The 24,167-nt window shown below is 44.1% G+C and overlaps 1 protein-coding gene across 2 annotated transcripts; it reads right to left on the reverse strand.

Moving 5' to 3' along the window:
• Positions 1-440: 440 nt before the first annotated feature.
• LOC147883777 (putative membrane protein At4g09580) lies at positions 441-23,807 on the reverse strand. 2 transcript variants are annotated; one of them, XM_087398412.1, is made up of 4 exons: positions 23,240-23,805; positions 22,757-23,027; positions 22,134-22,304; positions 441-702 (listed from the first exon to the last, which is right to left on the reverse strand). In XM_087398412.1, exons 1-4 carry the CDS (start codon positions 23,536-23,538, stop codon positions 568-570), a joined length of 876 nt encoding a protein of 291 aa, XP_087254538.1. In that variant the 5' UTR covers positions 23,539-23,805; the 3' UTR covers positions 441-567. The 2 variants fall into 2 exon arrangements, with proteins under 2 accessions (XP_087254538.1, XP_087254539.1); XM_087398413.1 differs by having other exon boundaries at positions 590-702; positions 22,104-22,304; positions 23,240-23,807.
• Positions 23,808-24,167: the final 360 nt, after the last annotated feature.

Here is a 24,167-nt window from a genome sequence, read left to right on the forward strand (position 1 = left end):
GGAAGTCCATGAAACTACGAAAATGAATGAAATAAAAAATGTTATGTACTGGAAGAGGGTACAGCAGCATCCAGCAGCAGAGAGATGATGATGAGTCTTTTTAACATCATAGCAAAAGCTAGAGTGAGAATAAGAATTTTTAACATCATCATCCTCAAGGAAATGAATTCACAACTGCCTCAATTCAATCCCTCCAAAAGTTTTGACAATGACATCAACGTGCGAGAAGATATATGAAATTAGTTGACCACCATAACACTGTCGGTCAAAGCAGATTCTGGTCCACCACATTGTACTAGGCAACAAAGGGTGCCATCAACAAACATCTGAAAGGTAAAGTGGATGACTTGTTTCCACCAGGAAGCTTAAGTTTGACAAATGATTGGTAAATATTCCAATCACACATTTGTTTGACATGAACCCACAGTCCCATGCTTGGGTATACATGACCATCTCCATAAAGCATACCAAAGCCATGAATGCTTCGCTCAATGTTTCAGGTTGCTGGGCAAGAATATGAGGAACAAAGCACCAGTGATTCAAAGAAAAAAGGCAAGCTGAGAAGACCTATACAGTACCTTCGTTTTGCCTGCTCAGTATAGTTGGGATGATAACTAGAAGACCAATAACAAAAAGTAGCAGTAGTGTCTTCATATCATACAAGTATGCCAAAGATTCTAAATCCCCAAGTGCAAGCCCAGCCTGCAGCAACAACCAGCATATTCATTAGCAAACAAAGGGCCTAGACCACATTCCAAACAAAACTTGTCTGAGAGATTCACTTTATGTCTCATAAACCGTGCCAAAGTTAACCAAAAACTACAAATCTGGCCTTATGAATGAGCAGATCCCTTCCTTCATTCATCTTATAATGCCATGCAAAAACCAACATTTTCCCCCCATCCAAAAGGGGGCAAGGAGGTACTGTGCATGTGTATGAATAGGCTGCTTTTTTGTATGCTGCATGGTCGACACCCTGCAAGGAACTCTCTCTCTCTCTCTCTCTCTCACACACACACACACACAACAACCACACACACACACATCCATCATAACACTAACCCCTTCATAAGACTAGAATATATCCAACCTTATTAATTTAAATTTTAATTAAACCAGAGAAAGAACAAAATGAGAGTTAAAGATAGACTTTTCTCCTTTGCATACAGATAATATTACAACCTCAGCAACAATGCTATGTAAAACGTATATGGGGTAATGAATCTCTTTCTATGCTTAGAGAAAAGCAACCTAATGCCTGCAGCCAAATGTGTGATCATAAAGAACCTTTAATTCTCTCCAAACTCAGACACACTAAGTTCACAAAGACACCCAGCAGAATGTTGTCTGGTCTTCTGTGGACGTTCCAAGCTCTCTGGCCATGTGAATTCAAGCGTCCTCGCAGATTTGCCGGGTGAAAAATATTCCTCTGTTTTCTTGAAGACTATTTCAGGAAGTTTGAACGAAACCTGGGTATGATGGTCTGATTGAAATTGCCAGGTGCTTACTATTGAAGCACAAGGACAGAGCTCAGACAAAAGCAGCGAACGGTAGTCTCTCGGCTCTCTTGCACCAGAACTGTTGGCACGCAGTCCAGGACCTAGTTTCCAGTTGGTACAGCATGTTTTCTTGATTGAACGACCCATTCTAAAGCTGTACGGGTTGTTCTGCACCTCCAGAGATCCTGTTGCAGATATTTTAGCCTCTCTCTCATGTTTCTGGCTTCTACACCCGTGAGCCTTGCTCTTCCTTCTCTTCTCAGCTCTCAGAATCCTTATCCTCACTTTCTCTCTCTTTTCCCCTTGATTGGAAGCCATTTCTACACCCCTAGAAGCCTGGACAGAGGATAGGTGCACGACAAAGCTTGCCCCTCTACCATGGACAACAGGTATGGATATTTTGATTTCCTTTTGGAGTTCTTTTGTACTTTTTGAAGTTTATTATTGCTCTTTCTTCTTGGAAGCCCCCTCATGGCCATTTAGGCTGTGAATGGGAACCCAACTACAGAGGGTGCAACCAAATTGGAGCAAGAGGGGCAGTGTGTGAATTTCTTCCTGTATTGAGGTCATTTGCTCAATGTGAGAACTGTGTTGATCCATTGCCACCCCAAGAGGCCGGTTAGTGGATTGTGGGATTGCCAGACCCTTAAAGGGACAGTTTGGATGCATTTCAATCCTTGAGGCTGTTTGAGCATTTGTTTTGGACCTGTGGAATGCATTGCCACCCTTGGTTCCTCGACACAACTGTGAGGAAATGCCTTAGCCTTGCCTGGCAGTCGGAAGTTAGTGGGTGCACTGGAATTGGATGCATTTTAAAGCCAAGTGCTGGCTTGTGCAGTGGACTGCTAGTGTAGAAGAGTGCAAGGGTGAGCCCTTGGTGTAAGAACACTATTTTCCATTGCCAAAAGAATTAAATAAATACCTAAAGGGAACGCCAAGGTATTTGGGGCCACTGTGGTGTCTCGTGTTTGATTTCATTAAGCAGGGGCACTCTAGCCTCCATCAAGTTTCTTTTTCAAAGTTGTTTCTAAGTGGTTTTGTACTTCATGAAGTGGTTGATATGCAATGTGACTGTAAATGATATGGATGCTAAGCTAGTAACGGTTTACTGCCCTTTAGTTTAATGAAGGCCGGTTTCAGTGGTCCCATTGCCAGGATAGCCACCATTTTCCTAGAGAGGTGAGCCTTGGTAGTGTTGGATGAAGAAAGCCCCCATTGCATTTTTGTTATAGCCATATAAGCAGCGAGCATGTTATACCGTGAGAGGTCTTTGACCATCTCAGAACAAGAAGAAGATAGATTTGAGGAGGAGCACAACACCACTAAGGGTGAAGAGTCAAGACGAACAAAATGATGAGGGACAACATGTTCTTTCAGGGCATGCCACTGAGGTATCCCAAGATGAAGCTAATGAAGCAGAAGAACTAGATGCAAATGCCCTCTTCAAGATGAAATTGGCTAGTGCAGTACACTTTGACACAATTGACCCAGAATCTGGTTGAGATACTGGATGCCCCACCCTAGAGCAAAAAGGCAGCTAGGAAGAAGTGCAGAAAGCTAAGGCTTGTGCATAATGATGCACCTCCAAGTGGACAGCCACCTGTAACTCCACCTGTAATCCCCTCCGGTATGGGGAATGCCCCACAAGACAATAATTTTCAGTCAGGGAATTATGGACAGCAACCTTTGCCCCTCCAATGATGCACCCAAGATATTTCGGAGGAGGGTCGGTCTTCCAAGCAATGGTGAGACAGCCCACAAAAGAGCTCAGTATGCTTGGCAATTGAAAAACAGCAAGCAGAAGAAAATTCTAATTTTTCTACACTAGATAAAGAGAGGACAGATTTCCTTTTTCAGTTTCGCAAATGTTTTTCTGACTCCCTACCACATGAATTACCCCCAAAACGCCCTGAGGACCATGCCATAGATGTAATTCAGGTACCAGCCCGCCAAACAAGCCTTCTTATAGGGTTAGTGTAGCCCAGCAGGAGGAGATAATGCATTAAGTAAAGGATCTCCTCCAGAAAAGGCTAATTCATCCCAGCTCCTCACCCTATTGTTCCTTGGTCTTGCTTTTGCAAAAGAAGGATGGCCCGTGGAGGATGTGTATAGATTATAGGGCTCTGAATAAGATAACCATTAAGAACACATTCCCAATACCTAGGATTGATGATGTCTTGGATAGATTGAGGGGTCTGCAATGTTCAGCCAGATAGATTTGAAGAGTGGTTACCATTAGATCAAGATATGACCTGAGGATGTGCACAAGACAGCTTTCAGGACTACATTTAGCTCGTATAAATTTCTCATGATGCCACTTGGGTCGACTGATGCACTTGCCACCTTCAATCGGAAGATGGATAGAATCTCCAGAGAGCACAGAGCTTTTGTCGAGACATTCTTTGATGACATCATCGTGCTCTCGAAGAACGAGGCTTAGCACAAAGAGCACTTGGCAATTGTTTTTGCAGAGCTCAAGAAGCATAAGTTGCTGGTTAATGCTCAGAAGAGTGAATTTTTCATGCACGAAATCCACTTTTTGGGGCACGTAATATCTAAGGATGGAGTCAGGATGGATCCTGCCAAAGAAGAAGCCATACAAAATCGGCCACCATTGAAAAACATCGAGCTTTCTTGGCTTATGCTCGTACTACTATCAGTTTATCCACTACTTTGTTGAAATAGCATCACCTCTGCATGCCCTATAGAAGAAAGGAGTGTCTTTCAAATGGGGTACTGAGGAAATTGCAGCTTTCTTGCATTTCAAATAATGGTGTAGGAGGCATAAAGGTACCTGCAATTTCCAACTCCTTTTCATCTTGTATGTTCTTCAATTGGTCTTCCACTAGGGCAAGTGTTGTAATTTTTTCTTTTAACAGTAAGTTTTCATACAATAGTTTACTGTGTTCTTCTATTAAATTTCCCATTTCTCTGAACTGACCATTTTCTTAGTGCCTATTCAGTTTGTTGATTCTCAATCAATTTGGATTTAAGCTGATCTACATTGTGCTGTACTTGCATTTTATCTTTTTCATACTGTTCTACTAACAATTTCTATTCTTCAACCTTGTACTGTAGATCCTGTTTTAAACATTGATTCTGTTCAAATAAAATATCATTGTCTTCTTTTAATTGTTGCCATTCCAAATAGACATTCTGCATTCCTCTGTATTGTTCCCTTTGTTGGAGCTGAAATCTATAAAAGATTGATGCCTTCATCTGCATCAGTAAATGTAATTTGCTCTTCATCATTGTCCTCAGGACTTTGTTCTCTGTTATCTAGATTCTCTTGTTCCATTGGTGATTGTGGTGGTGACAGTCTTTGTTATGGTGAGTTTGGATGCTCTTCTTGTACTGGGGGTGTTCCCTCATTGCTCTCCCGCCTCTGGTTTTTTGTATTCTCCTGAGTGGCTTTTGCTGGCATAGTGTCTTGGACTTATTGCTCTTCCTGTTTCTTAATTTCCTGCTCATCTCTGTACTTCCTGTAATTTTTTTCTTCTGAATAAAGAATCAAGAAATACTAAAAAGGGCGTCAAGGTTTGGAGCCAATCGGGTATCTGTCTTCTGAGAGCACAAGCAATGTAGCTCCCATTTATAGTTGCTGAAATTGTTCTTGAAGTGGCTATCATAATGGTACTTACTAGATAATAATTGTTCACCGCCCCTTTGGTTTCCTTGAAGGTTTCTTTCAGTAAAGATAGGAAACCATATACCACCACAAAAACTTCAGTACAGGAACAAAAGAAAGAATAACGCTTGCATAAAGTGCCATTACAAAAACATGTACTGTACAAATAGCATTGCAAAACGAGCAACGCATAACTAACATTGCAAAACGAGCAATGCATAACCAACATTGCAAAACGAGCAATGCATAACTAACATTGCAGAATGAGCAATGCATAACCAACATTGCATATATGATCTTGATTCTTGTAGATCTTGAGATACAAATGCATATCAGTAAATTGATCATAGAAGTCCCATGGCAGATATACCGTCAGCAAGCGGTACCTCGGGTGAGAGATATAGTGTCACCAAGCGACTTCTAGATAACCTAGCTATTTGTATCGAGGGAGTGGAGGCTCTTCAGCATCAGACAATGCTCCAGACCCCTTTGCTCTACTGAGCCTGAAGAGCCCAACCGTGGTCGGGCTCAAACTGAAAAGTAGAGCTGCAACACTGAAGTGAATCTGCTAGTTCACCCTTTTCCATCCAGATAGCAACGGGAAACTCTACCTCTTAGCTTTGCTTATCCTATGTGCCAATACCTGTTCAGGAACCAAGATCTCATCTACAAATATTCAGCCTTTAGATCTTCCTCTGGCACATTCATTGCACAACATCTTGGCTGACTGTAATTAATTTCCAGTAAATGGTACTTGCCCCAGCAACAACCACAGGTGCACCTATCCCTGGGGCTCAAGGGAGCCTATGCACAACCGGCTCACAAATTACGAGGAAAATAGACAAAAACTGACCTTTCTTGAAACCTACAATCACATAGGAACAAAATCAGCCCACAAGCAATCCTGGAATCAAGTCGCTTAGCCTCCAACGAGCTAGGCGAAATCCGTCTGGCAGTTTTGGAGCTTCTGGCAACCCTGGCATCTCTCAAGCTCCGGTAGTCAAAAATCAACAAGGCGATTTGTTAGAACAGCATTGTGGCACTTTCCCAGCTTGTGACTTGCCTCTCTCTGCCTTCCTCTGGTCCAGAAAAATGCCTCAAAGAAAATTTTGACTTTTCTGCTTGCCTCCCAAGCTAGCTTGCTAAACGTGGCTCCCCTGAGCTATTTTTAGCAGTGGGGATTTTACCCGTCTCTTGCCGTTCAATTCTGTGCCTTGGCCCATGGAATTAATGCTAACTTGGCCCTTTTTCAATTAAAAGCATCAAAAGGCCTAGGATATTCACCCGTAAATTCCTAAGGTCCAAAAATTCACGTCCTGGTGACATATAGGCCTGAACAAAATACCTCTATACTTATGGGATGGCCACCCTAGGATGCCACGTGGCAAAATTAGGCCACCCTTCTAAAAGTACTATTTATTTACAAAGCCTTTTAAAGGTTGCTTAGGCTAAAGTTTAGCACAGTAAATTGACCTTTGCTATAGTCCACCCTACGCAAAAGAAATCTGTCCTTAAATTCGCAATGGTGCTCTAACAAGAAATTATAACATTAGAATGAAGAAGAGAAGCTCATATCTGTCATAGCATATATGTAGTAGTGAGTCCAATCTATTTCTATTGGTAACACTGAACCACCATTGGCTGGCTCCTGGACACTCCATAGCCTTTGGGAAAAGCTATCATTACTGCCCTCATAGAGCCAGTAACATCTTCCCAAATGACCTCTATTGTGCACTGATTTATTTGAGAAAACTCTGCCCTTGTCACTGGAACAACCTGCTAAGACTTTGCAGATGATACTAGTAACAGTGTGACCATGTTATTGAGCTTTGGAGAGGCTACAAAGAGAAAAAAGTCTCCTGAGAAGCTTATTGTGCTGCTTGACATGCTTGAAATAACGTGAGAACTATTTCCTGAGACTGACATTGTTTTTGAAGGAAATGCATTGGCATAGATTTGTGAAGTAGCAGTAGCTTGACACGGAGATTGTCTCAGTCTGCTGAAGAGGCTTTTGATGATATTGAGGATGTTGTTGAGAAAGATGCACTAAGACTTGTGTATAGGATGGCACAGTGCATCCTTTGACCTACTATGTTATCAATTGTGTGAAGTTCTTATTTGACTACCTATCCACATTGAGGCAGGATTGCGAGTGAACTCACAGTGTAAGACAGACACTGATACTATCCATGCAACTGTTTATGTACCCTTATTGTCAAGACTTCCATCCAGCACATCTACTAGTGCCTTGATACATCTAAGGAAAAGATCTGAGATTCATGACGATCAAGTGGAGATTTCAAAGGGCTCATCATTGGTTTCTACAGAGTGTTCAGATGGACTTTTTTAAGTAGATGCAATAAAGGTTGAATTGTACTTTGTAAGAGGCAAGCTTATCCACCTTGGCTAAAGAAGAGGTGGGATCAGAGTCACTGGTAGTCTGCAAGACTCAAACAAAATGGTAGCTGGTTGATCGATCCTAGAAGCCAAGGAGACACTGATGCAAAGCTTGGGTACTTTGGAGATACAATTTGCACTTAATGCCAAGTATATCCTTGCTGAGCTTGCAAAACTGAGGGAAAATTTTGGTCATTCAAAGTCCACAAAACAGTTGACACAGTCTAAGCTGATGTCATTTCCTGCTGTAGCATGTTTCCTTAACAAAAAGTCTGTTACTCTTACCCTATAATGAGAAAGAAACTGGAACTGGAATATGCAATGATGTGATAGAAATTATGGTCTTGGCATCAGACCTGAGGATTTTATTTACTGACGCAATTGAAGGAGCTGAACTGGATGATGACATGACAGATTGCAGCGGGAGGTTTTGAGAAGCTATAGCTCTTCTGATTTTCACGTTGTTTGGGTTGCAGCTTGGAAAGGAAGCCATGCTGATGCAATTTGTATTATTGCAAGTTTATTTGCCTCACAGACATTATGAAACCGGCCTTCAGTTAAATAAAGGGCAGTAAACTGTAACTGTCTTAGCTATCACATCATTTACAGCCACATTGCATCATTTCCAGCCACTTACATAAATAAACATCACTCAGAACAACTTTGAAAACACTGAAAGGGAGGCTAGGGTGCCCTTGCTCAGAAAACAAATGCAAGAGATGCAAATTGGGCCCAAATGCTTTGGCACCCCTTTCGGTATTTATTTAATTCTTCTAACAATGGAAAATTGCTTTTACAACAAAGGCTCACTCCCTTGCACTCTGCTTCACTGGCAAATCCACTATCCAAGCCAATTCTTGGAATCAAACTGCATCCAATCCCTAGTGCACACTAGAACCCATCTGCCAATTTTTGTGTTTTGCTCCAATACCTAGTGCACACTAGAACCCATTCAGGACTTCGAACAACAAAAAGCAACAACAAGCTTCCAAAAATGACAAAATGGAAATCAAAAGTGGGCGGCCAGAACGACCATATCCGCTGTCCTTGTAAGAGGGGCGAGCTCTACCCTTGCACTTATCCCTTGTCCAAGCTCCCAGCAGTGCACAGTGACCCTCAACCATGAACCAGAGTAGCAATAGCAGCAAATGAGCTTGGACCCACTCTAAAAGACGTCAAAACAACTCCCAAATGTCATGTTCCAGGCTGGAACACCTCCAAGAGGCAGCAGAAGGAATGGGCAGCTAGGAGAGAGAGAGAGAAAAATAGAGAATGATCTGGAATCAGAGGGAGAAAGAGGGCAGGACGATCACGGGCCAGCAAGAAAGATAGAGAATGAGCTGGAATCAGAGGAAGAAAGAGAGGAGGAGGATCACGGGCAGGACGATCACCAATTACACACTTTCGGTTCCCCTGGGCCCAACTTTATGACCCTCTAAACCTTGCCTTGCCCCTAGCATTTGGGCCTAGTGGGTGCACCTTAGGGGTTTTCAATGTCCAACAAAAATCACGTCCCCGTGACATACCCCCCTCTTGAGATAGCAAACTATCCGGTTTGCTGCTGAAAAATTATAGCAAATAAACAACAATGATAAAAGCATGAATAGCTCATTCCAGACTAGGTATCATATGTAATATACAACCAGCAATGATAATATGGTCTAGGAGAGTGCGCGATTCCATCCATACATCAATGCATCAGTACCTCGGGTGAGATCTGTAGTGTCAAGAAGCGACCTGTAGATATGTGAGCATGTCTGTCCTAAAGGGGTAGAGGTGCTACCCCCCTCTTGAGCATTAGGCAATGCTTTAGACCTCTACTTTGCTGAGCCTGAATGAGGTTGCACCACAGTGGGCTCAAGCTGAAATGCTTCCCAGGTAGAGCTGCAATACCTTAGGTGAATCTGCCAGTTCACCTTCCTCCATCCACTTAGCATCCAATGCTGAATAGTCCTGAAACTTCACCAAATACCGTCGGGAAACTCTACCTCCTATTTTCCTTTCACGATGTGGCAAGATCTGCTCTAGAACCAAAATCTCATCCAATTCCTCCACTTCAAGCTTTTCTCACCAAGCATCTCTTCAGGCACATCTCCCTGGAAAGGTTTCAACAAACTCACATGAAAGGCGTTGTGAATTGTCCAATGCTGTGGTAGCTTCAACCTGTAAGCTACTGTTAGAAACTCACTGTGCCCACCTGTGAGCCCCCGATTTGAGGGGACAAGGAGCAATGAGAGGTAGGAGGGCTGGGGAGAGAGAGAGACTCAGGCCGGCATCATAGGCAACCAGCACACGGGCTGGTTGCAGCCTGCAACAGCAGGTAAAACAGGGCAACCAGCCCTGCAACAGCAGGTAAAACAGGGCTTTAGGCCTCACATGGAGGCTCCTGCAGCAGCGCAGACTGGCTGCACAGGGCACCCTTATATAGGGGCCTGTGGCAGGCCAAGTCGGCCCAACCAGGGCCAACCCTGGTCGGTTTTCTAGGGCCCATGTGGTCGGCCATCAAACAGGGTACAGACCCTGCTGGTCGGTCCACTCAAGGGGCCTCAGCAGTGCCTATAAAAGGCCTACTTCTCCATTCATTCTAGCATCCAGTGCAAGACTTAAAGCCCCTCTCCAAGGCTGTGTTCAGCACTCAGATCTGGAGCAGTTGCTAAGAGAGAGAGTCCATCAATATTCTCCAGCACTTTGCTGTGCTTTGTACTGCTCCCTTGGAGCTATTTTTCTGCCCACCATCTGGTGGATGAATATACTCTCTTTCTCTCTCCGTCCATATTTATTTTTGAGGGAGTGTTTATTGCATCTGTGATCATCTATCTGAGTTGAGTGTGTGTAAGAGTTGGAGAGATCTTGGGTGGAGGTTTGAGTGATTCATTCCCTCTTGATTTCTAACATGGTATTAGAGCCATAGGCTCTCAACTCTTCTTCATCAAAGCACTCTCTGAAGGAAGGAGTCCCTTGGTAGAAAGGCGATTCTGTTTTCAGCTCAGGCTAGCACGGGAGGTCAGTACATCTTTTTTGCTTCAGTTTTTCAGTTTGCTATTCACCGAGATGGATCAGCGTTCAGAAGCCTCTACACCCACTGCTCGTCCTTCCTCCTTCTTCAGTCATCTTCCTTCTTCATTTATTCCCAAATTTTGGTGAAGCTGGAAAGCTCGATGAGACGAACTATCCAATCTGGAAAGTCAAGATCCGAAGCCATTTGTTGGCACGGAAGCTGTGGAAGATAGTGATTAGAAGCCGGAGGACATTGTGGACAAAAGAGGTGAAGTTTTATTTGAAGCAGATGTGGATGAACTCAGTGCATGGGAGGAGAGGGATGCTCAAGCCTTAGCAATGCTAATTGGCACGACAGCAGATGCTATGATTCCTCATATCCAGTTGGCAGAGACGTCTTCAGAGGCGTAAGCCATACTGAAGGAGCTGTATGAAACCGATAATACAACCCGTATCATTACTCTTCAGCATCAGCTTTATAATCTTGATATGAATGAGGGTGATAGTGTGCATGACCATCTGACAAAGGTGAAAGTCGTGCGGGACCAGCTCGAAGCGATTGGTCAGAAGGTGGACTCAAGTCACAATTGGCGTTGCTTGTTGGGATGTATCAAGGTCATGCCTCCTTGTTAGCACACCTTTGGTTCTATGTGTGTGCTAGAGGCACAGTTAGGTGGGAGTAGATGCCATCTAGATGTTGGCTAGATTCTAGGGGAGTAGATGAGCTCGATGGCCTTTGGTCAGAGGTCATCGATGATGTCAGTGATCGTGTAGAGATGCCCTACATATGGCTCTCATTGTTCTTCATTCTATGAGCACTTCTTTTCATTGTGTCTATCTTCTGTTGCTTCCATGCTCTCTAACAACATGGTATCAGAGCGGTTCTATCCTCCTTGAGTTGCTTGACTCCACTCCATTCTCCTCGTCAATTCTCTCCTACTACTGCTTGTTGTTTTGCCACCCATTGTTGAAGCTTCGGTTACACACGCTAGCTATTTAGCCATATCTTGCTCATGTAGAGAGAAACGTTGCATAAGATGAAGACTGTGCCAGAGTGAAGGGACAAGTATTTTGTGGAACGTACGATTGACATGGTTGGAATTGCATCCAAACGAGCTGGCTACCTGAACCGATCATGATCTCTAGTATATAGATCCCCGGTCTGGCGTTCACAGGCAATTTTACACCAAGCGAGAATTGACGTGAACCATTTTTTCTAGCGCTCCTGGCAATCACCGTGGCAATCACCGCATCGTTAATCTGAGTATTGAGTGCTGCCTGTAATCAGGCAGCATCGTGTTGGGCAAGAGCGTTGAGCCTCTCGGAGAGCATCGCGTTCCCCTTGAAAACATCTTTCCTGCATTGCAGCCTGAGCTGCACATCTTTAGCAGAAGCTAGTGCTGAATGTTGCTTTTGTTGAAGAGCTCGCCTACCGAAGAAGCTGAAAAGAAGAGATGGATTGTCTAATTCTACCAATTGCATAAGGCGTTCAGAAGAAGTAGCAAATGCTGCTGCGAGGAGCAAGATGAGCTCGAGTAGAATAAGGAGAGTACGTGAAGGGCCATATTTGTGAAGGCAAGCTAACAAAGAAGGGAGAGTGATTATGACACCTCTACCTCTACAAAGTTCACGACGGACCAAGAGCAGTCGAACTTTAGATATGTGGTTGAGCTCACTTTGAATGGACATAAGATCCATGTCATGGGTGGATTCTTTGTCTCATAATCATGTTTCCAAAATAGAGTTTGTAAACCTTTTGCAACCGTTATGAGTATGCAAAGGTATCTTATCTTGTCTGTGTGAACCTCTCTAAAGTATCTATGATATTTTGTACTCCCCTTGTTTTGTGTGTGTTCTTTGTAAACACCTCTAGTCACCATATGATGTAGGCCATGTGTATATGTTTAGCTCCATGGTACCTCCTACAGACATTGTGTGCATGTACATGCACGGGAGATAACCATTGGGGGGTCTTATGTACCCCTTTGTTTGACCTCACACCCTTGGTAACCCTTGCTAGCATGAGATCCTAGCCATAGATTTATCCTTGACCACCATGAGATGGCTTGAGACACTATGTGACTAGATGTATCCTTGACATAGCCTGAGGCATTCCCTTGAGGGGGGGTTTCTTGGGATGTATCAAGGTCATGCCTCCTTGTTAGCACACCTTTGGTTCTATGTGTGTGCTAGAGGCACAGTTAGGTAGGAGTAGATGCCATCTAGATGTTGGCTAGATTCTAGGGGAGTAGATGAGCTCAGTGGCCTTTGGTCAGAGGTCATTGATGATGTCAGTGATCATGTAGAGATGTCCTACATATGGCTCTCATTGTTCTTCATTCTATGAGCACTTCTCTTCATTGTGTCTATCTTCTGTTGCTTCCATGCTCTCTAACAACATTGTTCACACTCCACAAGTTGCGACGGAGTTTCAAAAGTTTTGTGACTACGGTCTTTGCGGGTCAACGGACTAAGCCAATCACCTTTGAGGAGCTTGGCCCAATCCTGCTTCAGGAGGAGGCTCGAGAGAAACTCTTTACGCAAACCGACGAGAAGGCATTAGTGGCCAAAGACAAGCCTGGAAAAGGCAAGCCAAAGGAGTTCAAGAAGTCAGAGGATGCTGACCGAAAGAAGAAAATGAAGTGCTATTACTGTGAAAAGCTTGGCCACTTTGCCAAAGAATGCCGAAAGAAGAAGGCGGATCAGAAGCGGAAGAGAGAAGCCAGGAACAAAGAAGAGCCTAAGAATGATTCTGCCAATGTGACGACTGGACAGTTGTTTTTAATCAATGAACATTGTTCAACGTATGCAGTCAGTGAAGGAAAAGAGGGTTGGTATGTTGACAGCGGTGCTTCAAAGCACATGTCTAACAGAAAGACTTGGTTCAAAACCATGGAAAGTACACACCCGGATTCCAAAGTTTCTGTCAGGGATAGCCGGACATGTCCTCTGAAGGGCATCGGTAGCATTCCTTTCATCACAACCACGGGTGAGGAGAAGGATATCTCTGGAGTACTTTATGTACCCAACCTTTGCAAGAACTTACTCTCTGTAAGTCAGATGGACAGAAACAACATGGCAGTTCTCTTTCAAGATGGCAAGGTCACCGTGACATCCAAAGCAAATGGACAGATGGTGGCTCAAGGAGTACCGCCTCAGTGCAATGTTGGTTCATGAAGACAACGGAAAGTCCAAACTTTGGCATGAGCGCTTCGGTCACGCCAGCTACAGAACCTTGGCTGAAATGTCAAAGTCGAAGATGGTGGATGGACTTCCACCAATTACAGGCAAGGATGGTGTCTATAGGGCTTGTCTAGAAGGCAAGCAGCACAGGGATAAGTTCCCACAAGAGGCCTCGTTTCGGGCCAGCAAACCACTTGAGTTGGTTCATGCCGACATTTGTGGCCCAATGTCTACAGCATCGCCGGCAGGATCCAGGTACTCACTTCTCTTTGTGGATGATTTCAGTAGAATGACCTGGGTATATTGCTTGGCCAAAAAGTCACAACTTTCGAGAAGTTCAAGGACTGGAAGGCCAGAGTTGAAAAGGAGACAGGGGAGGATGTCAAGACGTTCCGAAAAGACAGTGGGGGAGAATTCACCTCAAATGAGTTCAACACATTTTGTCACAAGCATGGGATCAAGCGACAACTCACCACAGCACATACTTCTCAGCAAAACGAGGTAGCCAAGAGGAAGCATAGAACCACCACGGAGACAGGGCTTGCTATGCTCCGAGGTAGGAACCTTTCTAAAGCCTATTGGAGTGAAGCTATCAATATAGCCGTACACATTCTCAACAGGACCAAGACGAAGGCCGTCAAGGACAAGACTCCATATGAGGCATTTTTTGGTAAGAAGCCCTCTATCACTCATCTTCGCAATGCGTGTCAAGAGGACGCAACAGTGTTGATGTGCGACAATCAGAGTTGCATAGCCATTGCCAAGAATCCAGTGTACCATGCGCGGACCAAGCACATCGAAGTTCATTACCACTTTGTTCGAGAGCTCATCATTGATGACGTGATCGAGCTTATGTACTACCCGATTGCCGACAACTTGTCTGACCTCTTCATGAAGGCACTTCCTCGAGAACAGATGGAGCACCTCATCAAACGAATGGGGATTGGCCCACAGTTATGACATTGAGGGGGGGTATTAGAAAGTCACTGTGCCCACCTGTGAGCCCCCGATTTGAGGGGACAAGGGGCAGTGAGAGATAGGAGGGCTGGGGAGAGAGAGAGACTCCGGCCGGCATCATAGGCAACCAGCACACGGGCTGGTTGCAGCCTGCAACAGCAGGTAAAACAGGGCTTTAGGCCTCACATGAAGGCTCCTGCAGCAGCGCAGACTGGCTGCACAGGGCACCTTTATATAGGGGCCTGTGGCAAGCCAAGTCGGCCCAACCAGGGCCACCGACCAAGGCCAACCCTGGTCGGTTTTCTAGGGCTCATGTGGTCGGCCACCAGACAAGGTACCGACCCTGCTGGTCGGTCAACTCAAGGGGCCTGGGTAGTGCCTATAAAAGGCCTACTCCTCCATCCAGTGCAAGACTTAAAGCCCCTCTCCAAGGCTATGTTCAGCACTCAAATCTGGAGCAGTTGCTGAGAAAGAGAGTCCATCAATATTCTCCAACACTTTGCTGTGTTTTGTACTACTCCCTTGGAGCTATTTTTCTGCCCACCATCTGGTGGATGAATATACTCTCTTTCTCTCTCCGTCCATATTTATTTTTGAGAGAGTGTTTATTGCATCTATGATCATCTATCTGAGTTGAGTGTGTGTAAGAGTTGGAGAGATCTTGGGTGGAGATTTGAGTGATTCATTTTCTCTTGATTTCTAACAGCTACATCGTTTATCTTCTGCGTATCACAATTTCAGTTTGGTGTACACCTTATCCTTGCTTTTCATACACTTAAGTCTTGCTTTTTGAAAATGCAGCAGCACCCAATCACCTTCTTTCAGAACCAACTCACGCCGTGACGATCAGCTGCTCGCTTGTGCTTTTCCTGGCCTTCCAGAGGGCTTCCTTCGCCTTCTTATAGGCTGCATCCAAGCTTTCCACATACTAATCTACTTCAAAGATCTTTTCTTTCGTGTGCAAAATGGAAGGTACCTTTCTTTCACCCTCTATTCTTTCAAAGGGTGCTTTCCCTATGGAAGAATTGTTGGAATATGGAAGCAAGAACTAGAAACTAGAAATGAAATAACAAGATTGAAAGACAAGAAATACCTTGAGAAGAGTGTAGACAAGACACAAGCTAGACATATGGATTGCAATGATGTGACCCATGAATATATGGGCCAAAGTACAAGACATAAAGCAAGAGTGCTTATGGGATAATTGTAGAGGTGCCACATGGCACACACTCAAGACACAAAGACTAGACTAGACTTAGACAAATGTAGACTAGGAAATAGTACACTTAGTGTGCACTTATCTCCAACACCCTCCTTAAGTGGACACTAGGAGTAAGACAGAAAGACACGACTAGAAGACAAACATAAAGACTGATAGACTGATAGACAAGATAGAAGACATGACAGACAAAGATCCTGAGACACCCCTCCTCAAGTGATATCCTCATATGGGTCCACAAGGGTAGGGACAAGATGGATCTAAAACAAAACATAGTCAGATTGAAAGACAGATAGATTGATAAGACTAGATAGACAGAAGACTGACTGTAGTCAAACAGAAAGTCCAAGACACTAGAACCCCTTGACCTACATCATCGGTGCTCAAGGTGGTAGACAAGAAATAGAAGTAATCAGAAAGCCCACTTCTCATCATATGAGGAAGGAACAACAGGATCTGTTGATGGAGATGCTGCAGCAACATGGGCTGAGGTAGATGCAGGGGCTGATGTAGAGGGTTTGGAGTAGCAATCCCTCTCCCGGTGATTATCACGGCCACAAATGGTGCATGGATGAGCCTTGAAACAGTCCTTCTCCATATGATTAGTTTTGCCACAATGAGTGCAAGGCTTTCTTACCTTAGAACTTCCTTTCTTTGCTAAAAATGCAGTGTCAGTTACCTTTCGTTGTTGAGTTCTTTCTTCCTCTTGGAGAGCATTGATGATACCCTCAAGAGAAGGATTATTGTGATACTTGAAGGTAGTGACAAGAGTAGCATAGGTGTCAGGTAAGCTTTTGAGAAGCACAGCAATAGCAATATCTTCGGAGATGGGAGACTTGACTGACGCAAGCTGAACCATAAGACTGCGAAGATAATTGACATGAGAGGCTATAGTAGCTCCTTCCTGCATATGTAGATCAAAGAATGAGATCGTAAGTGCAATCTTAGAGTTTTTTGATCGGGGTCCAAAAAGGATATCCAAAGTGATCCATGCTTGAGGAGCAGACTGTATGTCGCAGATGTGATGAATGTAATCATCTCCAAGGCCGAGCAATATGATAGCACAGGCTTTGTCGTTCTTGGCAGTGACAACTTGCTCAGTGTCGGGACCTTCGGGAGCAGCACAGTGAACAATGTCCCAAAGACCTTCTTTCATAAGATGGCACTTGATTTTGATTTGCCAAGTATGAAAGTTGGACCCATTGAATTTGTCGATAGATATGAGAGAATGAGAGAAAGATGCCATGTGGGAAGGTCTTACCTCTTGCTAGGATGCAAGGGCAATGTCTATTCCCTTACAATATTGCAGAAATAAATGAAAGGAGAGATCCAAGAAGCCGGTTCTCTCACCACTTTGTCAAGGCCATAGCATATGACAGCCCATCGAAGCAGGAGGAACCAACAAAAAAGAGAGACTACTCAGCAAACTGAAAGAGGCAAAGCACAGTACCTTAATCCCAGGCAGAGGCAGAGGTGCAAAAAGGGGCGCAGTCCAGGAGGTCGAACAGATGGCGCAGATCTCCGTGAAGATGGCGCAGATCTCGAACAGCAGCTAGAAAAGTGCGGCCTGTGCAGGTACGGATTCCGTATAGTCGTACGGACAGCGGAGTACGGACGACAAGGTACGGCGAGCGAATCTGCATGGCGTTGTACATAGTACGGACGCCGAGGTACAGCGAGCAGATCTGCACGGCGCTGTATGGCGTAGATCTGTACGGTGCTGTTTGGCGCAGATCGGTGAGCAGTACGGCGAGCAGGTAAGCAGTACGCAGAACTGTACGGCAGGTGAGCAGATCTGGCGCGCAATGGCGTGCTATGATGGCAGGGCAGAAAGAGGCTGGCAGATCTAAGTAGGAACGATAGCAGCGTGAAGAAGATGAGCAGAAAAAGGAGATGGCGACCAGCTGAGCGGAGCAAAAGTCTGAGAAGAGGCGGTTATGGCTACAGCAGACTGAGGAGAGAGAAGAGGAATCTACATGGCTCTGATACCATGTTGGAATATGGAAGCAAGAACTAGAAACTAGAAATGAAATAACAAGATTGAAAGACAAGAAATACCTTGAGAAGAGTGTAGACAAGACACAAGCTAGACAGATGGATTGCAATGATGTGACCCATGAATATATGGGCCAAAGTACAAGACATAAAGCAAGAGTGCTTATGGGATAATTGTAGAGGTGCCACATCACACACTCAAGACACAAAGACTAGACTAGACTTAGACAAATGTAGACTAGGAAATAGTACACTTAGTGTGCACTTATCTCCAACAAGAATCATTGTATTGTTGTAGGCAAACTCAACCCATGGTGGCATAAACTGTTCCCATTTTGTTTGCTGGTCTGAAACATAGCATTTCAAAAGATCCAAGGAAGTAGAATTTGCCTCTTCTGACTGTCCATCTGATTGTGGGTGGAAAGAAGATGAAAAATTCAGTGTAGTGCCCATGTTCCCAAGGAGACCTCTCCAAAAAAGGCTCGTCATATGGGGGTCTAGATCACTGACAATGGATTGAGGCATCCCGTGATGTCTAAAAAATAGTCTCGCCATCTGATTTGCTGTAATTTACTTCCGCACTGGAGTAAAGTGGGCCTGTTTGCTGAATCTGCAAATAATGGTCCAAATACCATCATGACCTGACGGCGTACGAGGCAAATTAAAAATAAAGTCCATGGCAATGCTTTGCCAAGGTCTATCCAGAATAGGCAATGGCTGCAGCAATCCAGCCAACTTCTGCCCGTCATATTTCAACATCTTTCCTCAAAGCTGGCCAGTAGAAAAAATTGCTCGACGCCTTTGTCTGTGCCATGTGGCTTCAATGCCTCTATGTCATGTGTATAGTGGGACATGACTCTCCATCAAAACTTTTGGCCTCAACTGCTTTGTGACACAAAGTCTACCATGCATCATCAGAAAACCATCCTTAAGCATATAGTGCTCATGTCTTTGGCCCTTAGCCAGCTGATCATAAATCCTTGAAAAGTCATCATCATTGATATTGATCCCTCTTGGAATCAAATTCACTGTGGTATGCAATGCTCTCATAAGCAACTTATGCTTCCTGAGCTTTGCAAGACAACTGCAAAGTGCTCTTTATGGTCAGCCTCGCTCTTAGAGAATACTATGATGTCGTCAAAAAATGTACGGACAAAGGCTCTTTGCTCTCAAAGATTCTATCCATCATCCAATTGAAGGTGGTAGGTGCATTTGTCAACCCAAATGGCATTACAAGGAATTCATACAAGCCAAATGTGGTCCTCAAATTTGTCTTATGCATGGGTGATGGCATCAGAAATACCTTTGGGTGGTCCCCCCGCTACGTTAGTGTTCATAGCAGCTTCCAAAGCTTGCTTTCCCGTGTGTCTTCCACACATCCTCTATGTCAGTGTTCATAGCATCCGCATTGAGGCATTGTGCCAAATAAGGCTTCAGTTCCCTGCTATTTTAAAGTGTGATAAGTTTCCCTTTCTCCCTTACATACCAGGCATATTGTTTTGCTTGTTTCTCCTCACTTGTTGTGCATTTGCTTGCAGCCAGTGCACATTACTCGTCTGGAGCAGCAGCCCCCTTGGCAGGTCCTGGGGGTTTTTTAGCAATGCATTGGAGCCAGTAACCAATAGTGCCTGGGCACACAATCGGGAGGTTGCTGGAGAGCTTCTGTAGGTGCAGTGTCGATTGGAGCAGAGCGCGTATGCAATGCAGGTCCAATGGAGCTCGAGATGCCAAAGGAGTAGGAGGGGGAATGGGAGCTGCCCTGAGATGGAGATAGGGACTAGAAACAGCCCTGCACCATGTGAGAAAGCTGGGAATGCCCTGCGATGCCCGCACTGCATGTTGAGGAAGGTTGAGAACAGCCCCTCGGCTGTATTGCTGTGCTGGAGACAGCCCCTCCACTGTCTTTCTGAGGCGGGGAGGCTGGAATAGCCCCGCGATGCAGGAGGCCTGAGGCAAGGTCACGGTAGGCTGGGGGGCGCTTGGAGGAGACTCGGAAGGGGGGGGGGGAGAGAGAGAGAGAGAGAAAGAAAGAAAGAAAGAAAGAAATTTTATTAGTCTTCAGAAGACCGATGGGTCTATGAGACTGAAAGAAAACCTGATACAAATCACAGTAAGGGTGGAGCTACTGAAACGAGCATCATCACCCGTGCTGAACCCTAAGTCTGATCATACATAATCAAATACATCTGGATGTAACCATGAAAAGAAAAGCACTAGAGCAGAGCGGAATCCTCCGTATGTCATGTCGCCTTGGCTGGTGCATAGCCGGTGATGGGACCTGTTGCATCTGCCTACTGTATAGGCTGATTCAAGTGTTGCAGCATGGGCAAGTACAGTCTACTAGTGTCAGGTACAGCTCGGGGGTATTTGCACAGGTCTGCTGCAGCACTCCTGTAGCAGATCTGCAGCACCAGGAAAGGTTTTTTTATAAGCCATGTGTTGCCTGGGAGAAGGTCGGCATACCTGTTAGTTTGGTCGGGTTGGCTTATTCTACTCACCAGGTCGGCCTGGTCAGGTGATTGCTGTGCCTTTGTTGGCTCAGTTCTATCCCAGAGAAGCCTTCATACAGGGCACACAGGAGAAGAACAGTGTCAGCCCTTCAGGCCCACACACATCAGATTTTGTCCAACTCGTCTCTGGCTGCACTTTTACCCAGCGCATTGCTGGATGTTTCTTGCTCTTTTTGTGAGCAGTTTTCCCACGCCTGTGGATAAATAAAATCTGAGTGTTTCCGTTCTATCGTCTGCTTCATTTCTGTGTGGGTTCAGCATGTGCACCAACAGTGTGAGAGAAATCAGTAAGAGGTTGAGTTTCAGAAGGCCCTCAACTCTAACTGCTGCATTATCTTTGGCTTGGCAAGCTAGTACAATTCTGTATGGCACCGGTGGGCTGCCCCATTTGGAATCCTATCGTGTTTATGATTTTCATATTATAGGTATATTCAAGTTAGACATGCATTGCTTGTACTCTTCCCGATCCCTTGGGAGTAGCCCTTGAGCTCACTTGCTATCTCCAATTACCCCTCTAATATAGCCCCAATTGCATTGTTTCTTCAAGTTATTAACACTGCTATAGGACTATGAGATCTTGGCTGGTTTGTTGGGATCAAGGTGAGCTACAGTCACAGTTAAATATGGTAACATTTTCAAATAGGGGTATTGTAGGATACTAATTAATCATGGAAGACTTTATTTTACTTCTTGAGACTTTGGGAACATTAAAGCGTAAAAAAGCTCACATGAACGTTGGAGTCAAGCATTAAAAACAATTAACTACACAAATAGCAGGGCTATAGTGGTATCATCATCACCTTGTTTTTTACTGTCTTGTGTTATGTGTCTCAGCTTCTGAAATTGACCCTCATCTATATTCTTGCTTCTAGTTCTGACTGTGGGGAATGAATCTCTGAATTCGATATTCATTACTCACATTGTCACGCAGTCCCAGAACTACCTAAGATTAAAGATTAATGATGAGCCTCCCCACCAAGAGAATCATAATCCCTATCCTTCATTGAGCACGTACTGGAAATAGTAGGGTCTAAGGTGTATAGCTTTCTAGATGGATTTTCTGGATACAACCAAGTCCAAATAGACATGGGACATAAACACAAAACTACACTCACCGCCTCTCAGGTCTGCACGACAACACAAGAATAATCTTCCCTAAGCACACCCAAAAACCGCCCAACATGGGTAATAAAATAATATAGATGTTTCCTTGAAGTTAAGACCCTCCTTATTTCAAAAAGGAAAAATAATTTAAAAAGAGAGACCATAACAGAATATGCTTGCTTGGAGATTGAGAGTTCTTCCCTTTACAAAAGCGCACATATAGAATCAGGTCACTTATCATTGTAAGGGGAATCCATCTCGACTCACATAGACCTGCACACGCTTAGACCTCACACTGCCTAAAAAATACAAAAAGATCCCTTGTTCTTTCTAAAAATTGCTGTGCCTAGCACAGAAGCCATGAAGTTGGGGTTGGGACTTTACTGACTTGGATTTGGACATGCCCCTTTGAGCTTCAAACTTCCTTTAAGAAAACTGTGACTTTGAGAACTAGGTGGAAACAGAAATACGACCAAATGCAGGGTTAAAGACAAAGTACAACATCACAAAGCAGGCCTTTCAAAGGACTGCATGGATCGCAATCGTATTTTTCCATCCAATTCTCCAACAAAATAGTTGACCAGAATAACAGAGGAAAAGAGAATAAAACTTACAAAGCTTAATCAGAGAGCATATAAGCATACCCGAACTGTTACAAAGGATGCTGGAATGAGACCAAATAAGGTTGCACATAAAAATATATGGTAAGGTACATCTACAATAGGTGACGCGAAGTTAATGAAGGTATTTGGTAAAGTAGGTGTGATCCTTAAAAACAGCATGTAATTCAATAGTCTTTCCCTTCGTTGTGCAACCTGCCAAAAAAAGCCCTGTGGATAAGCAACCTGGAAAAGCAATTAGCAGTCTGCGACTTCACACTAATAAATGCACATAATAGGGATAAAAATTTGGGTAGGATTGAATAAGATGCATAGTAACCAGTGGTCTTTAAACTCCACATTCTTCAGTTCGTACAACAAAAAAGGGCACATTGCTAAGAAGTGGTTGTCCATAAGGCGTGATAAATGAGTAACCCAATCTTCAAGTCGGTTTGAATTTCGGAGGCAAGATGATACAAACACATGAACATAACACCAAAGAGTGGAATAGAATTTTCCTTTCAGAGGCTGACAACAAGCAAGAAACAAAGCACATTAATGATTTCAGTTCTCTACAAAACGGTGTGTTGGTTTCACATGCATGAGGTGAACAAAAGAATCTGAATTGATGATAAAAGAATTCAGATTGGAGGACGAAGATATTGCACCTTAGACCGAAAATACGTAAGTTTCTCCGGCCAAAACCAGTAAGCTAAAGGTCTGGCGAATAATTTGGATAAAAAATAACATGAGGAGGCACCAGCTGACGCTGAAAAAATGACCAAAACAAGCCCTTTGTACGTTCCAAATAAAGCTCCCGCCAAGAGGGAAAAAAAGATTGTCCCAGGTATCATAAAGGTCTGCATGAAAATGTATGTTGCAATATAGCCTAGAAGAACTTGTGCCGTGTAGTCATTTGTATAAGCAGATACATGTTCCCTGGAATGGAATTCAAACAGTGCATGAATTAGCACTTGCAAAGTTAAACAAAATTTCCAGTGCACACCGCAGCAAATTCATAAAAGTAATCAAGCTTTAGCGTTGATATGGACAAGTTACCCTCCAAGTAAACAAATCTAGATCTGTGACTTTTTTTTTAAAGAACGAAGGCAACTGGCTTGTTATACCAGATAAAAAATGTAGACACTCACTTCAGCACCCGAAGTTCACTTAAACTGTGAGGAAATCTCAGAATATCGCTGTCCAAATCGGGCATTGTCCAGTATATGCTCAATAAAGCCACACAGAAGACCGTAAAAATGGTTAAAACAGCTGCCAATTCCCAATGTGACAAGGGAAACCTGCTTTCTGGCTTCAGTTTTCGCGCTGGAGACGGAGACCGAGCGCTCTCCTCGTCTTTTTGCCGCGGAGGTTCAATGGAGGATACCCGAGCAGTAGGCAGGGCGATCAGCGAAAGGAAATTACGAGGAGTGGAAGGCCGCCACTTCATGCTTGGGCGGAGAAAGAAGGAACTTCTTGTAGCAGCAACTCCTTCCTGACCTGTGATTGCTGCTCCAACCGGTGATTCTTCCAAAGTATGTGACTCAATTTCTACGAGACGGACCTAATACTCTGATCGGATTTGTCGGCAATATTCCGGTGATAGATTGAGAGCAAGCTCCTTGATTCTGTGCGTGTGTTGAAAAAGCTCATGTGCACTTATTAGGTGCACACTGCACACGACATAAGTACGTATCTACTATCGATCATCTCTCACGTGGCATTGACCCAGCTTAATTCTTTTATGTTGGAGTTTAACTATTGTATGCATTTCTCGAAGAGAAACAATAGCCCCCTTTGTGAATTTCCACGTAGATTTTTGTGTTTTGCGAGCTCGACCGAGTTTATAGAAGCTTAGATGAGTGTCCCCATCTATAAGCTCCAGTTCCTTTGTCCTTTCATTATAGAGCCTAATTCAGCACCTTTTCCATGTTTATCCAACTGGGTTTGACATTCCTCGAACTGAGTTGATGCGAGACTCCATATGTGAATTGTTGGCCACGTATCATGATTGGTTTCTGTATGCCAAGGTTCCTTCAACAACCAAAGAAAGGGCAATTGTATGTAGTCTTGTTTGAA

The sequence above is a fragment of the Dipteris shenzhenensis genome, chromosome 27, assembly GCF_047967505.1.
Source record: "Dipteris shenzhenensis isolate YYH24624 ecotype China chromosome 27, Dip_SZ_1.0, whole genome shotgun sequence".
In the NCBI taxonomy this organism is placed as follows: Eukaryota; Viridiplantae; Streptophyta; class Polypodiopsida; order Gleicheniales; family Dipteridaceae; genus Dipteris; species Dipteris shenzhenensis.

Coding starts and splice junctions, on each gene's coding strand:
- LOC147883777 (XM_087398412.1), bottom strand. CDS start 23,538: ATGAAGTGGCGGCCTTCCACTCCTCGTAATTTCCTTTCGCTGATCGCC. Junction 22,305..22,756: donor TTACGTATTTTCGGTCTAAG/GTGCAATATCTT, acceptor TTTTTTTGGCAG/GTTGCACAACGAAGGGAAAG. Junction 703..22,133: donor CATCCTTTGTAACAGTTCGG/GTATGCTTATAT, acceptor TTGTTGCTGCAG/GCTGGGCTTGCACTTGGGGA.